This window comes from Pseudopodoces humilis, chromosome 1 (assembly GCF_049639895.1).
Source record: "Pseudopodoces humilis isolate 2021_Gansu_Grassland_sample_001 chromosome 1, ASM4963989v1, whole genome shotgun sequence".
Taxonomy (NCBI): Eukaryota; Metazoa; Chordata; class Aves; order Passeriformes; family Paridae; genus Pseudopodoces; species Pseudopodoces humilis.
The window spans coordinates 84,697,681-84,713,396 of NC_142200.1; the positions used below are offsets into that span (position 1 = coordinate 84,697,681).

The window sequence follows — 15,716 nt, forward strand, 5'->3', positions numbered from 1 at the left end:
CATGATCAACACAGATGCCTAATCCTTCAGAAGAGAATTAACACAAATTCTGTCTGAAACAGAATTAAAGCCTAGCTTCACAGAACAAATAAAATTTACTAAAAATCTCAGAGCAAACATTTCAAAGAAGAAATGCTAATGCTTGCCAAGAGAGGTCCTCTAATCCACCTGACCTTCAGATTTTTTTAACAGTTTGTAGGACAGTCTCAGTTCCTTAGGGAATGCCTAAGCAGGCAAGGATTTGAAAGCCAGAAACCAGTCTAAGTGCCCCTATTTTCTGTCTTACAAAGACTAAGGGCAGACTTCAGAGCCTGTTGGCTGGAACTCATGGTGTACATGACACTCATAGGTGTCAATGTACACCTAGCACAATGAGACCCCAATCTCTAATTATCAGTATGACCTACGTGGTAAGAAATATCTTGCCACACAAGGCAAACTGCTTTAAAAGAAGATATGACCCAAATTAAATGCTGACTGCTTTGAACCAGTTTGAAAAGCCTAATGGACAAAGTACAACTTAAAAAGACTGAAGTACCTTAGTTCTTCAGATAACAGAGATTTAAGATAAAGGAATTTCAGCAATCAAAGCTGAAATACAGTGAGATTTCAGATATTCCTAGAAACAAGCTGGAAATGGCCATCCCAGAACTACATCACCAGGTAGCCAGCAGGTCCTTAACATATTTGGGAAATAACCATTCAGTTCACTAAAGCAGAGGAGAAAAAGCTTCCCAGCTACTACCTGGATCTAAACTTCAAACAGTTTACAAAGGGGAAATTCCCCTCGTTCCCCAGCACCTGCCTTAAGCCTCTACAGATACTACAGATAAGGCTATTTAAACAGCAGTACAAATAACATATCCTGCCACTCACAGTCTCATACCATAAATAACAAAAAAAAAAATTCAGAGGTTACGTAAAGAACCACCAAAAACCAAAAGAACCACCATCGCCACAGCAATTCTAATTTCTTTGCTGTAGCAATGCTGTACAAGCACATGAAGGCTCACATTTTGAAATCAGTGTGAAACACCCCATTTTCAAATGTTAAGATTAAAACCTACCTATCAGAGCCCCCCTGGTGCATCCTCTAAAGGGTGCCTCAAACATGGTATTATTCCTTACAACAGGTTACCTAACATTCTGTATCATACAGCAAAATGCTTCTCAGCTAATGCAGATGTGGACTTTTGAGTAAAGCCTTTGGGAAACTCTCTCCTCACACAAAATGACACAATTCACACTGGGGAAGTCTTCCTCTCTCCCTCCCACATTTAGTCTATTTTCCTTCAGTTTCGTACTATGACTCCAAGTTCTCTACTCATGCAGAGAGCTGCAAACACTTAAATCCAAAAGCAATGCCAAAGTCATCAAAATGGGTCCGGAGCCTGTCAGAATTTGTCTCCCTGCAGCTCTGGGAAGCTTTACCGTGTGGCTGGGGAGCAAATCACCTAGTGCAGTGTGCTTCCATCCCCCATCAGCAAAAGAGAGACACAGCTCCAACCACTGCAGTTAAGAAATATCAGTGACTGAACAACTCCAGTACTACAGTGGTGAAGTCTCAAATGTACCTACAAACATTCTCTCTTATTTCAGTATTTTAGTGCCTCCACAGAAATGTGAGGTGAGGGATAAGGACTTCCTCTCAGAGAAGGCAAGTCAGCCCAGCATGTACAACAATATTAAGTCTCAATCTGCAGATGTATAGAAACTACTATGTCATCATCATCATCAGATCTTTATTTTTTTATTATATAAAGCAAATTTTTGTCTACACTTTATTTTCTACTTTGGAGAGAGTTAGATAGAGAGACAGACACCTAAAGAATAACATCCTCTACCAGTGGTTCAGAGCACTTAAGAGCTATTACTGAGAATGGTTTCCCATCAGGAGAGCTTTGTTCCTGAACTCAGTTATGTGCAGTTACAGACACATGCACAGACTGTGTACATGAACACAAAATCCACCTCTTCTGTCTCCACTTCACACTTTATTCTAAAATATATTTTGTCCCACCTGCTCAGAAGAACCTTCTTGGGGAACAAGAAAGGTGGAGAAAAGAGGTCAGTACTCTATTTAATGGAGTAGCAATAAATTGTCTTCCTTCAAAAGATGAACCTGAAAAAGGAAACGATATCTCCATCCTCTCCTGTTTTCAGTACCTGATATAAAGCCTTAAGAAATGGAACCTGAAAAAAAATTACTAAGCAGATGAGAACAGGAATTAACTGACCTTAGAAACACAGCAGAACTACTTGGTGGGCATTGCCCTTTTATACACTTAGTAATGGGAAGGGCAGAAACTTCCCCAAGACTCTCCAGACCTTCCAGAGCAACACTGGACTCTTTGGGGGAAATTAAACCTCATATTGTGGCTTTCCCCTTCAAATTAAAAAGCCCCCAAATATTCCATGGAAAAAACCTTGAATGATTACAAACAAGGAAGAACACAAGCTAATAATCAAGGTAGAAACACTCTTGGGTCTCTGGTTTCTGCTACTGCCACACCTCTTGGTTTGGAAGCTAACTGAGCACCCATTAAGAATCTCTCATCAGAAGGAACAGATTTTTTTTTTCCCATTAGTGCAGAGAATCAGGCTGTCCTGTCAAGCCCTTAAGGAACAAAGCAACCATTTTTGTTGTGAGCACAGGTGACTTTCAAGGGACATCAGGTTTCCAGTGTAGAATATAAGTGAATATGCAGTCCCACATTAAATTCTTTGTCTTTTGAGAGGACTGCATTTCATCAGTAAGGTACAAATGAAACAAAACAAATTTTCCCCAAAGCTAGAGGCAGAGAGAAGAGCAAAGTTCCTCTTTCTTTTCCCTTATTTTTCCCTTTTAGCCCCCTACTCTACCATTTGCAAAGAAATTACTCCTTCTACACTTTCACCAAAGAATCCCAAGAGCTCTGCTTCCTTCTGGGCTTTCAGACCAGACTCAGTCTTGTGTTTTACATGGACATCTATGGTTCTTCTTGAATTTTTCTGCCCTCTAGCTGTGCATTCTCAAATATACCCCCTCAGGAGCATATCACACTTTTCACGTGCTACTGATGAGCTGAATCATGTTTATAGACCCTGTAAGATAAAAAGCACTTGAACACATGCCAAGACCTGTGCTTATTCAGGAAAGTTTTTCACAGACATACTCAAGCTCTGTGGACTTAGGGGGGTTTCAGGAGATACTTCAGTGCTTTCCATATTCAGCACTACATGAAACTTTCTACCCTAAAGACACTTAAGGTGGTTATTAAAGTCCCTCTCAGTCTATGTGCTTAGAGGTTTGTGCAGCAGCAGATGAAACAAAAGCAGCAAGCTCAGCTCCCATTTCTGCCACAGGTTCATTTCACAAGCTGTTTCTGGACCTCAATTTATCTCTCGGTCAAATGCAGAATTTGCATTGCTCTGTCATAGACTGTATTTATGTTTACTAGGCCTAAAACTAGAAATATAGTTGAATGGTGAATAATAATTTCCCAATCAGAACAAGTGCTGAATTCCTTCTCTGGACAACAGCCCTCCAGAATCAGTGTTTAACATCTCAAACATCCTACTTTCACTCAGCAGAAAGGCACCCGTCTGGAAGAACTGTGCCTTTTCCCAGTCTGCCAGTGCTCCCAGAGCTCTCCCATGAAGCAGCGAGACAGGCGTGTGAGTAGGATGGTACCTTGATTCAGCTCTGGAAACTGTGCATGCCCAAGCTCCCAGAGGAGCCACTGGGGGAAAGGCTATCCTCCAGAGGGCAGATCAGAGCGATTTACAGACATTCCCCTGACTCAGCTTCAGGAGAAGATCCCTCCTCTCCACCCCTGCTCAGGGACTCAGACAGTGCCTCCAATTCTCAGCCCTGTGTCTGGGCAAGATGCACAACACCAGGGATTCAGCGTTTCCTCCTCTAACTGACAAGATGCAACTTTATTCAATTTCAAGCTATCAGTCTTAAGCTGAAGAACAGGAGGCTGGTCAAAAATGCATTACAGGAAATAATTTTATAAAGCCCTGTCTTTACGAGTAGCTAGTCATTTCAGCTGCCCAAATCGGGATGCTCTAACCAATCCCAACTGCACATGCTGCTGAGTATTTCTCAATGGTCCCCTTCATGGCACTCTCAACACTCATTAGTCACTTTTTTTAAAAGTGTCACAAATCAGAACATGCCCCAAGAACATCGGAATCCAACTCCTCCAGAAAAATACACTTGTAATTAACCAACAACCTGTTCCTAAAAGGGATGACTTCACTGCACAGAGAGCCTGCTGCAACTGCTCCTAAGCAGTGAGGCAAGGGGGTGTTGAGAGACAAGGGATGCAGAAAAGGGTTAAGAACTGTAAAAGTATGCTCTTGTATTAGTGAAGTACTGCAACACCTATCTTTTCCTCTCCAAGTATGGTAGCTTATCTGAGATTATCACAGGTACTTGTGAGGGCAGAACGTAATGATTAAATGCAATATGAGCAAAGGTCGTAGCAGTAAGTAACCGGACATTTTGTTTGTGTTTTTAATTAACTTAAAAAACAGACTCCATAACACAAACACTGGGGTTAAAGTCAACTCGCCCCTCCTCTATTTTATGGAGTTAAGCAGAAGCATTACACCCTTTTCTTTCAGTGAGGTTCCCAGACACGTTTCCCACTCACAGCCCCTCCACCTGCACGTCTCTCCGTGCAGGCGTGACCTGCCGGTGCCATTCCAGGCCCGCTCCCAAGGCACACGGAGAGCGGCAGGGCCACAGGCCTGGCGTGGGCAGAGATGCTGACTCACTCCACAACCCTGGCCACCTCCCCTGCACTGAAAACAGAACTGCACCAGCAAACAGATGCTCCGGCTCAGTACCACTCCCCTGGGCAAGGATTTCCCAGCAGGATGGCCACGGTGAGAGGGAGCCATGTTACCAGGGCCCATCCTGCCCACCCTGCCAGACTACCTGAAACCTAAAGGACTCCACTGTCCAATGTCTTCCCAATTCCACCCCTCACCTGAATTACTTCAGGAACAGAAAAGAAAACAAAAAGAAGAGGCAACGTGGCTGTGACCAATTAGTTAATTTTGTCATCAGACCATGCAGTGGTCCATCCAAAGGGCTTTCAAAACTATCCTCTTGGCCTTATTTTCATTTTTTTCTATATTTTTCTTTTGTCTCCTTTCATTATCAGCATGGAATCACCTCTATATTCTCATTTTCCTTACCATGGCACAATTAACTCCCTCATACAGTAGCCATTGTACTTATGGTGTGGCAAAAGGCAGCTTTTAACCTTGCATGTACCTCCGGGCTGCCTTCCAAAGTGATCATCTCCACATCCCAAGGGGCAGCAAGCACTGGATCCATGGTATGGGTCAGCATATCCAGAAGCAGGTAAATCAGGCAAAAAACACTGAACTCACAGGTTTTGGGAGGGGAAGGCAAGGAAGGAAGAGTGGGCATGAGGCAGAGGGAAGGTGCAGCACCATCTAAATCCAACGTAGACATTGCCAGCCTTAACAGACTGGGTGTGGTATCAGACAGCCCAGGAAGGACAGGATATCGTAGGAACCCCTGTGAGCCCTGCTTTGCTGTTTTACCCAAGGAAATATGTTTTACCATAGGAAATATGGGGTCTACATCCATCAAAACAACTGTACATGCACAACTGGTTTAGTTCTGAGTAGGGAGAGTCAGCCAGAACTGCAGGTAACAGAGTGCTTTGAGAACAGGCCATTTATTTGGATGTCTACATAAGGTTTCCAGTGTTTTCTAAATGTGTTTTTTTTTCTATACACAAAAAATAAACCTCATGCATAAAAGAAAAAAATCCAAAGAAACTTACATCTGCAACAGAGACAGTGTGAGTATCAGTGGTCAGGCTGCAACCAGCAGACCTATCAGTCTCACAAGCGGTGATAACAGAACTCTTTAGCAGTTGTTATAAATAACCAAAATAATGAAAGCAATGAGCAGGAGGCATATTAAGCCTTCACTTATAAGGGGGACTTGCAATAAGCCTTACAAAGAATCTGCCTAGCTCACAAAAGCTTGCCTGCCAAGCACGGGAATGGTTTAAGGCAGGCCACTGTCTAGGAATTCCAGCTGAAGCATGCTCCAAGGAGATGGTATTGATTTTACTTTTCTCCAAGTACTTGCAGCACAGCACATAGATGAGAAAGCAAACGAGTTCTTTAAGTGCTACCAGGTGAATCCAGACAAGCAGCAAGATGGGGTTAAAAAGCTACAGAGATGCCAAAGAATTCTGAGTGCCTGCAAAACAACACCTTAAGACCTCTACTCTACTATAATCCTAGAGATAATAATAAAACTAATCTTACCTTTAAAGTTGCCAATGAATAAGCCAGGCAGAATCTGTGAGAAAGAAATATAGTATCAAATATAGATATCTTGTGGTAAGACAATTTGACAAAGTTCAATTTGCATACAGGATGGAACATACTACTTTAGCAGATTATTGTGAAATGCAATGTAAAACATGCTGACAACATTTTGTGCCTCATTGCAACCTTCTCAAACCAGATAGCTCTAGGCACGCTGAGCTTTGACAGCATTCCTTGGCAGAGGGGGGGGTGTTAATTGTGGGGATTCTTCCATTTTAATGGAGGCTCTCCAAGGACAGCAAATGTGGTTTACAAATTACGAAGCAGCCTTGCAACACAGCCCTCCCCTGCCCCCCACAGCAGGGTAAGAGCTACCCTCATGGAACTAATGATGAAACTTCACACAGCAAAGGTGATTTGCCTAAAGTTGCTAAGGAAGCTGGACGAAGCCCTGCAAAATTACATCCTTCGAGGCTTTTGAAGTGCAAAGCCATGCAAGTCAGGGCTGCAGCACTGTGGGACTCTTAGAGGAAATCACTGCAAACAGCGACTTGTGTGTTCACATAGAAAGGGAACTTCTGAAAGTCTGAAATGCACGTTTCTCTCCCAAATGTACCCACTCACCCCACATTCTCAGATGCCTGCACAGGTGTCAGTTACAGGACATTCTTTAACTGCGAAGTGTCAAGGTCTGCCCAAGGACTAGCATGTGCAATCTGAGGGCACGTGCATGCACAGACACAGAGGCAGGTGACACCGCAGTGCTACCCCTCCCACCCTCTCATAACCCTCCCAACTTGGGAACAGCAGTAAGGACATATAAAAAACAACCCAGGTACACCAAACACACATTTTTGCCGGCCAAGACTTTTGCTCTGTGACACCTAAAGTCTCTGACCCACATCCTTTGAGGAGATCAGAACTGTGGTGGTGAAACCATATGATCCATTTTTCTTCAGTCCATGCTTAGCATACCACCAATACAGGTATGTCAGCACTGACTTCCTACAGCCTTAGCAACACCCAATGTCACCACAACAGCAGCAACAGTCTCTCAGGCACAGCTATTTAAAGGGAAAACTCCACCCATTTAGCTCAATCCAGCAGCCGTGAAGTCCTGAAGGACTTTTCATCAGGGATTATTGCCATAGCTTCCGTTTCACTGCAGCTTTCCTGCTGCAAGGGACCCAGCTCACTATGCACAGATTAGCAGAACCAGCAGAAGAGCCTGTAAAACAGCTTCTGACCTACCCTAACTTAAGGCATTTCATCTGGTCAAAGCGTCTTGTTCGCTGTTATTTATCAAGCCTCGCAGAAAACAGAAAGGCTGCAGCACCTCTTGCACTCCTTGAAGCTTTGGCTTGTGCAAACATTCCTCCCTTTAGGCTTTGCTGGGCAATCACTCTCTGCCTGCTGTGCCACACCAGCTCTAAACACAGGGCTCAATTCTCCCCCCCAACACAGAAAGATGGCTTCTCCGGGACCCTTGCTGTACCTTACTGCTTGTAGACCCTTGCTTGCAAATTAAGGGCTGATTGGCAGCATTGGCTCATGAAGAAAACAGTTCTTTAGTCTTGTACAAATGGGCACCTGTACGTTTTGCAAAGATAAACTCATGCAGCTTTCTCCCTTTTCCTTCCCTCTTCATTAGTACAAATTCAACCTTCTTACAAAGACAGCAAAAATCCCCAAGGCAGTTTCCAACACCAGGCTATCGTGTAAGGTAAAGAACCCTTACAACATCCTGCTGTCCCCTTCCATGCACACAAGACTCATGGTTTTAAGGAATAATTCAGTATTTCAAGCACTGTTGACGACACTGCTAGAAGTGCAGCTCTAATGCTGCATCCCAGGCTAGGAAAAAGAAGCCTGTAGCTATTCCAGAGAAGACAGTACTCAGGAGTCATTGCCAAAGAGGCTAAATTCTGCAAACAAAATCACATTCTACAACAAAAGGAACTCAAATTATGAATGAATTTCACCAATGAGATCACCCCCAATGACCTCCCTCAACTTAAGCTTAAAAAATGAAAAAAATTTAAAAGGGCTTTCTGGTATGTTAAAACAGCTGTCTGGTATTTCCTATCTGCAGCACAAATCTTCCATCACACCACCACTGCTATAGCATTTTAGACTCCAGGACATTATTTCTGCATCAAATGTGCATTCTCAAGAGAGAATAAAAGCCTGATTTCCAGTCACAGTTGTTAAGCTTTGACATTAGAAATTAAAGATATTGAGAAACACTGGGGGAGTTGCAGAAATGAGGTTTCTTGTGGGCAAAGGAGGAAAAATCCAGAAGTCTGCATTTGTGCATCATGAAGCAATGCTGTATGCTAGACAGGTAATTAGGACACCGTGCAGCGAAGGACAGATGTTATCCTTGTTGTACTAGTCATTCTAGAAGCAAGAAACACTACTATGGGTGAAAGCTACCTGGAAAGAAGTGAATCTTCGTGTCATGCTGACTAATACTTCAGCACTCCACTATGGCTGGGAACTTTCAGCTGTGTCATCTCACACTGCCTTCAGTAACTGCAACTCTGGGCTGTGCAAAATGAAGGCTGATGGCTGCTAGGGGCGTGTGAGAGAGATGCGGTGGGAGTCAGAAGAGTAGAAAAATAAAGTGGTTGTTTTAGTGAACTTCTCAACCACTGTTATATGAATAAAAACAGTAGCCTCTTTATGTGATCCGAAACACTGAGAAAATGACCACAGGCCAAATAACCGATGTGGAAGAATGCACAACCCAGGGACAAGGACGCCAACGTCTGTCCTTGTACCTCACATGAGAGCAGCTCATGTTCTCCACCTTGCACAAAGACGGAGCCCTGGAACAGAGAGTAGCTACTAATGCTTCTGTCACTCCTCTGTGGCAAGACACCTGTCTGGAAAATGGGTTAAAGGTCTACTTTGCTGCTGTTCCCTATATCAACAAATGCTTATAATAAAGCATCTAACTCCCTGCCCAATACTGCTTCTGGCTGTGTTAGTACTGATAGGCACTCCAGACAAGTCCATGGGGCTTTCTCAGAGATGTTTGGGCACTGATAAAGGACAAGACAAGCCTACCTTTGTTCAGTAGTACAGGAGAGTGGCACACATCAGGGAGGCAGATATGCTGCTGACATCAACTGGCACAGCTTCTCTGACTTCCATAAAATTGGCTACCTCCAATGTAACTAGCCACACCAGTTAAAATTTCTTGTGAATCCACTCCTACAACAAACAGGGCTTATCTGCCCTTTTTGTAGAGATAACACTCGAATCTTCTGAAGAGTTTACATGAATAACTGTCAGTTAACTAAACAACAACTAAACCCCAGGAAGAGCTCTTCATCAAGATCCTGTTCATAGATAGTCAAATCTTGTCACCATCTCAGCTGCTAGACTTCAGCTCCTGGAAAACATCTTTCTACATTTCAACCACAGACTTCAACTTGAACTTTTAATACAAGTCAAATGCTTTAGACATTAAGCAAGAATACAAATCAGACCACTGAGACAATTTCCTAAGTCAGACCCAACTACTCATTCTGTAAAATACACATCTTAAAAATACAAGAAAAAAAGGTGAAGTACTGAAAATTAATACAAGGCAGGTCAATGCACATTCACAAGCCAATTCTCCTTCTCTGAACAGATTAAGAAAGGTATGTATGAACAAATGCTTTCAGTTTAATTTGGGCAATGTCAGAAGACTTGGATGGGCTTTAGGAAAAAAAAAAAAAATAGGCCAGGCTAATTTTACAGAGAAAATTAGCAACAAAAGACAAACCCCACCTAAAAAGAATGCCAGGCCTCCAGCCCTTATCACTCCAATGGCCACATAAAGTCACGTGCAATTGCTATTTGCTGTGAAATACATCAGCATCATGGGACAGAAAAATAAGGAGGGGACTGTGCCACTGAGAAAGGATCAGCATCCAGAGGCTGCAGCAGTCCCTGGAGCTCTTTCTTACCACACCCATTACAGGCCCTCATTAATCCTCTTCCCTCTGCATCAGTACAAAGGGACTCCTTAAATGAAATAATCCACCATCAAATAAGCTTTTTTTTTTATGATTATTTTTTCCTACCATCCATATACAGCTCTACCACAAGAAACACACTTCAGCTGGAAACCAAGGCAGTTTGTATTGACTGACTACACCAAGTCAAGCAAATACCCTCTACATCTGTGCTTCCACTTGCCCCTCCAGCTTTGCCAACTCACAAGATCAGAAGGAAGAGATGATCCAGGGGCACATTCGGAAGGTGGCAAGTTCCAGGGCCAACATGTGGGACCCCTACAAATATAAACCCTGATGGCCAGTACCCAATATGATTGTAGCCTCCTTAAAGGAGCCAGCCCTTCCCAAACTGCTGAACATCTCAAGCTCTTGGATATAGCTATAAGAGAGGAGAGAAAAATCGAAGTAGTGTTATGCTTGTCCTGAAAGCACCAGGTGGGACGTGTCAGGGCAACATGTAACAGAACTAAAATGACTAAACTGGTCAGTCACAAATTGCTAATTCCTACCCACATAGTACCACAGTAAAATGTAATGCAGCTTCAAAGGGCTGAGAATTGTCCTTTTGGTTTTATTTTTTTTCTCCCCAGACTGCAACTTAAGCATCCCATATTGCATCCCTCTAAATGTTCTGGTACTTTCAAGCATTCCAAGAAGAATACTACAAACATACCAGAAGTCTAAAAGGAGTTTCTCTAGCTGCATTTCTTCCTAACAGGCCATTTCTCGAAGGGTAATATCAATGAGCAGCTAATATCACAGCATTATTCCTAGACTTTGAAAGCAAAAACTGAGAAAAGGACCAAGGGAGGTTCTACCTCCTACGCACTAATTCAATTCCTCAGCAGCCAGATCCTTTCTCTGCCAAAGGTTTCTGTTTCAATGTCTCTACCCATAGGATGGAAAGGCTTCCCCTTCCAGATGGCACACTAAGCACTCTGGATGTTTGCTCATCAAACTTCCAGGGGCAAGGATGTCTAACTGGGACAACATGTGAGGAGCTATTTCTAGCTGTTCTCTGCTTTGTCAGAGGCCACACACACAGCAAAGCTACTCCCAAAGCACTCAAAGCAGGATGTAAGACAGAGGAGATGACTCAATTTCTGCTCCTCATAGTAAGCTATATATAAAAGGCGAGTTACCACCACACTTTCAAGCCTAGGTTTTAAACAGAGGTGGAGATACTGAGAAAAATCACAGTGGTCCCTACATAACCACCATGACATGCCATGGGAATCGGTGCGTACAATAAGCCCCCTACTGCCAAAAGGCCAACACCCTTTGCAAAACAGATCCATCTTCCTTCCTCGTCCTCACTGGGGCCGAGCGCTTTCCTGTCCCACGGACACCGGGCGGGCCCAGCGCTCCAGCGACAGCCCGTGTCCAGCGGCTGCTCCGCGCCTCGGGAGCGGAGCGAGCTTTGGCCAAGTGACACGATTCGGTGCCGCGTTCGCTGACAGCCCCACGCCCGGGTCCTGCCGCAGGTCAGGGGGTTCCGGCTCTGCCCCACGGCAGCCCCCAGGGCTGGGGCACACAGAGCGGGCACTGAACCCCGGCGCCGGGGGCACGGCGGCTCTCGCCGACCGCCGAGAACTCGCTTCGCCCGGGAGGGGAAGCCCGGGCACATTACCGAAACCAGGGCCCCCCTCTCGCTCGCCCGCCCGCCCGCGCTGCGGCTGAGGAAGAGGAGGCGGCGCGCCCCGAGGGAGCGGCGCGGCCGCGATCTCCGTGCCTCCGCCCTCGCCCCGAGGCGGGGGTCCCCCGAAACCGAAGGGAAAAGCCCTCTTGCCCTGGCCTTTGTTCCTGGAGCGGGTACCCGCGGCGCAGGGGAGAGACAAAGGCGGGGGCGCCGCGGCATCCCGTCCGCCCCAAGGCGGGGAGGGACCGCCACCCCCGGCTCCGCTGCGCTGGCCCGCGCACATGCACTCGCGCACGGCGACAACGACGAGTGGGGTTACCTTGTTCATCCCATTCCCCATGGCTTAAGCGACCCGCACGCCAGCACCGCGGGAGAAGCCGTCGGCCGCTGCTGCCAGCAGCGGGTCGGCGTGCATGGGATAGTGCTTGCCGAGGGGGGGACTGGGGACGGGCTAATTGCTAATTAAGGGCGGCCGCTGCTCGCCGCTGTCGGACAGGGCGAGGCGCATCCCTCTCGCCCTGGCCGCGGCCGTCGCCCTCCTGGATGCCGGGCGGCTGGGGGCGGGTTTCCGCTCGGCCGCCCCCGGGAGCGGCGAGGGCCGCGGGGCCGCGCTGCCAGGAACCACCTCCCGCCGCCGCCGCCTCCGCCCCACGAGCGGTGCGGCCCTCGCGGGCCTCCCTGGGGCTTGTAGTCCGCGCCGCCGCGCCGCGCCGCCGCCGCCCGCCCCAAGGAACTACGCGTCCCAGCGACCCCCGCGCCGCAGACCTGCCCCCACCTGCCGCGGCTGGCGGCGCCCGGCGGGCGTTCCGGAGAGGATGAATAAGCGTCGGCCGCGGTGGCGGAGGGGCGGCAGCAGCGGCTCGGGCTCGTGTGGGTCGCTCCTCGGCACGGGCCGCCCGCCGCCGGTGTGCCCAGGGAGGGCAGGGCTGCGGCATGCGGTGCGGGAGTGAGCAGGTGCTGCCCGGCCGCCTCTGCCATCCCGAAACGCGTTTGGTTTCGGCTGTGGAAGGATTCTGGCAGGAGGCACCGGGTCTTGGGCACCGGGGACTGCTGCCACAGCCGCCCGCTCCCAGCCCGCGCCGCTCCGGTGTGCCGGTGCCCAGGCGTGAAGCAGAGCCTCGCCCGGCCGCCTGTGCCCTGTTACGGTACCTGCGGTGGCTGCTGCTCTGTCATGGCAAGCACGCTGCGGGCAAGCTGGGATCACAGGTAGACAAAGGACTTGCATGTCCTTAACTCAAACAGACACGCAGGAGAGAGCAGATAGTTTGAAACAAACATCGCAACGTCATAGTGACTGAGATGGGAAGACGCTTCTGGCGGCTGCCTGGTCCAACCATCTTCCTCATGCAGGGAAAGATGTTTTTTGCTGAGCCGTGGCAGGCGTGGCTTCAAAGCCATGCTCACTGCCACCCTCATGCTTTGCTCTCTAACGCAGAGTTAAGCGTGACATGGTAGAGCCGCATCCCTCTACCCATGAGGATGTGTTTTTTCGAGGTGTGGTGATGGGGATCCTGGTGGTTAATGAGGGAAATTTTCTCCTAAGAGTGAATTTGGTAGGTGATGTACGCCGTTCAAATATGCAGGGGCAGGATACTACTGCATAAGGTCTCTCAGTAACCAGTGAAGTAACACTGCCTAAAAAACCCGAAGTCCTTAGTGGCTCAAATGTAGGACAAAGGAGGATGTGACCACCATCAGGTTCCCTGTGCATTTATACCTGTGTCTGTGGTAGATGTGTGTAAAAAGTGAAGATGTCATTTTTTGGGCACACCTTGGTAGGACTAGGCAGGGCAGGGGCATCTGCAGTCCAGCACTGTCCAGTGCAAGGGTGAAAGATGGAGAACATGGTAAAGCCAATGGGCCACAAGGCCAGGTATGAAAAAATGGATTGATGAACTCTGTAAAGGATAGGTTAGTGACAGGGGACTCTTACCTACTGTCAGTGGTTGCCAGTACAAGCAAACTCCAAGGGAAAAATTTCACAACCTCCAGCTGCAATCAAACATTGGTGTCCTTGCACTACCCTTGACAGTGCCTCTGTTTCCCTTTCCTTAGGCAACCCTTGGCACCTGTCTGCTTGACACCAAGACCGAACTAATTCAGAGAATGAGCCCTGTAGAAAGCTGAAGAGTCACAACCCCACTCCCTATGGGGTCAGACCAGTGCACACAGAGACAGGGATCAGGACTGATCAAGAGCTGATGTTGTTCCCACAGAAGCCAATGGCACATCTGAAAGCCAACAGAAGTTAAGCTTAGATACATAAAAAGACAGAAAACCATTCCTGAACCTCTCCCTCCCTGAGGCTCAATAGAGTTTGGGGGCTGTGTCATGTCATCGTCAGCCTCAAAAACATCAGAGCAGTCTCTCTGTAAGGCCAGGAAGAATAGCCATCAGATTTAATGTGCTGCCCTTCTTTCTCCCTCCCTACTGCTGAAAAGCACAGCAGTGAGCTTTATCTCAGATACTGTCTTTAATATTTCATTGGCAAAGCTCTCCAGAATGTAATTTACTTTATTCTCATGCCACACAAAATATGAATGAGGTCCAAACAGTATGAATCATGGCTTGCCATAACTGCTAAACACATTGTATCCCCAAAGTGAAAGTTGTCAGAAACTCTGGCAAGAAGGATAAAAAGTAAATAATATCCATAATACCTGCAGGGATCTGTGTTGTGCTAAGAGATCCAGGATAACTGGAAGGCCTTGTGGTCAATTGGCTGGAAGCCTGGGTTCATTAATTTACTTCCCCATAACTCAGTTCCTTTATCTGAAAAACATAAATAACACTATCTCTGACCTTTTTTCAAAGAGCCCTGGAAAAGTACTGTGCATGGGAAGTTCATGTGAAATGATTATATTAGGCAATACAGATGTAATACAAGTATATCTAACTTAGTATCTGACATTTTTCTGAATCGGAAGTGTTAAACATCCTCATTCTTCTGAATGGGAAGGGTGATCCTCTGTTTTAATTTCGAGTTTTGTGACTCTCTTCAGGATGCCTACTTCAGCCTGCAGTGTTTTCCCATATTAAACTTTTATTGCATGCATGCAACGTTTTACAATGAAGGAGCAAAAATCAGAGTGGAAGAATATAACAGACCAAAATTCAAAAGCAATGAGAGGAAATCCACTTCTCTCTTACACATTTACCCTTGTGTATAGTATATCCTTTGCCTTTCCACACATCTATGGTGGGAATCCTGATACTGTTGCCAGACCTGCCTCTCTTACCCAGTTATTCCAAAAAGTGATTGCTTTAGTTCTTCAGCCAATTGTTTAATAAATAAAACCACAGAAATAAATAAAACTAATAAAATACCACAGAATGCATTTATTTGGGCAGGTCTTCAGTAAGCCTAAATCCTCATAAAGTGTTTATTTGTTGTCACTTCTCAAGATTCATTGTTACTTCTCTTATTCCTTGTGCTTAGTATCTGCATGGTTTTTTATATTTTGAAAGTTCATTTTAAAAAACAAGCTATCTTGAGATGACTGGAGTGAATAAATGAACTCAGAAAAAAGAGAAAAGCTCTCACTGAATCTCATAGTCTTCAGTCAGTATCCCTGAAAAGAGATCACTTTAGCATTGTCTGTAATCCCACAAATCCAGGGATTTTCCTACTTCATTGTGATATGAGGATCATAAATTGAGTAATCCCCACTTCTTGACTTCACACACAAATGTATCTGGAAATGTCAAGCCTTCAACAGCAGTGACCATCTTCTAGGCAATTGCCTGAAAAC

The 15,716-nt window shown here is 46.1% G+C and overlaps 1 protein-coding gene across 5 annotated transcripts in view; it reads right to left on the minus strand.

Moving 5' to 3' along the window:
* DUSP22 (dual specificity phosphatase 22) overlaps positions 1 to 13,272 on the minus strand; it is a 44,243-nt gene extending 30,971 nt beyond the window's left edge. Inside the window, exons 1-2 of one of the 5 annotated variants that reach the window (XM_088061286.1) lie at positions 13,114 to 13,272; positions 6,310 to 6,343 (exon numbers count right to left, since the gene is read on the minus strand). In XM_088061286.1, the coding sequence (XP_087917412.1) occupies positions 6,310 to 6,343; positions 13,114 to 13,137 (58 nt within the window). In that variant the 5' untranslated portion in view covers positions 13,138 to 13,272. Of the gene's footprint in view, positions 1 to 6,309; positions 6,344 to 12,283; positions 12,529 to 13,113 lie in introns of those variants that run through there. The other 4 variants (XM_005526449.3, XM_088061303.1, XM_088061290.1 and 1 more) reach the window with 4 other exon arrangements.
* Positions 13,273 to 15,716: the final 2,444 nt, after the last annotated feature.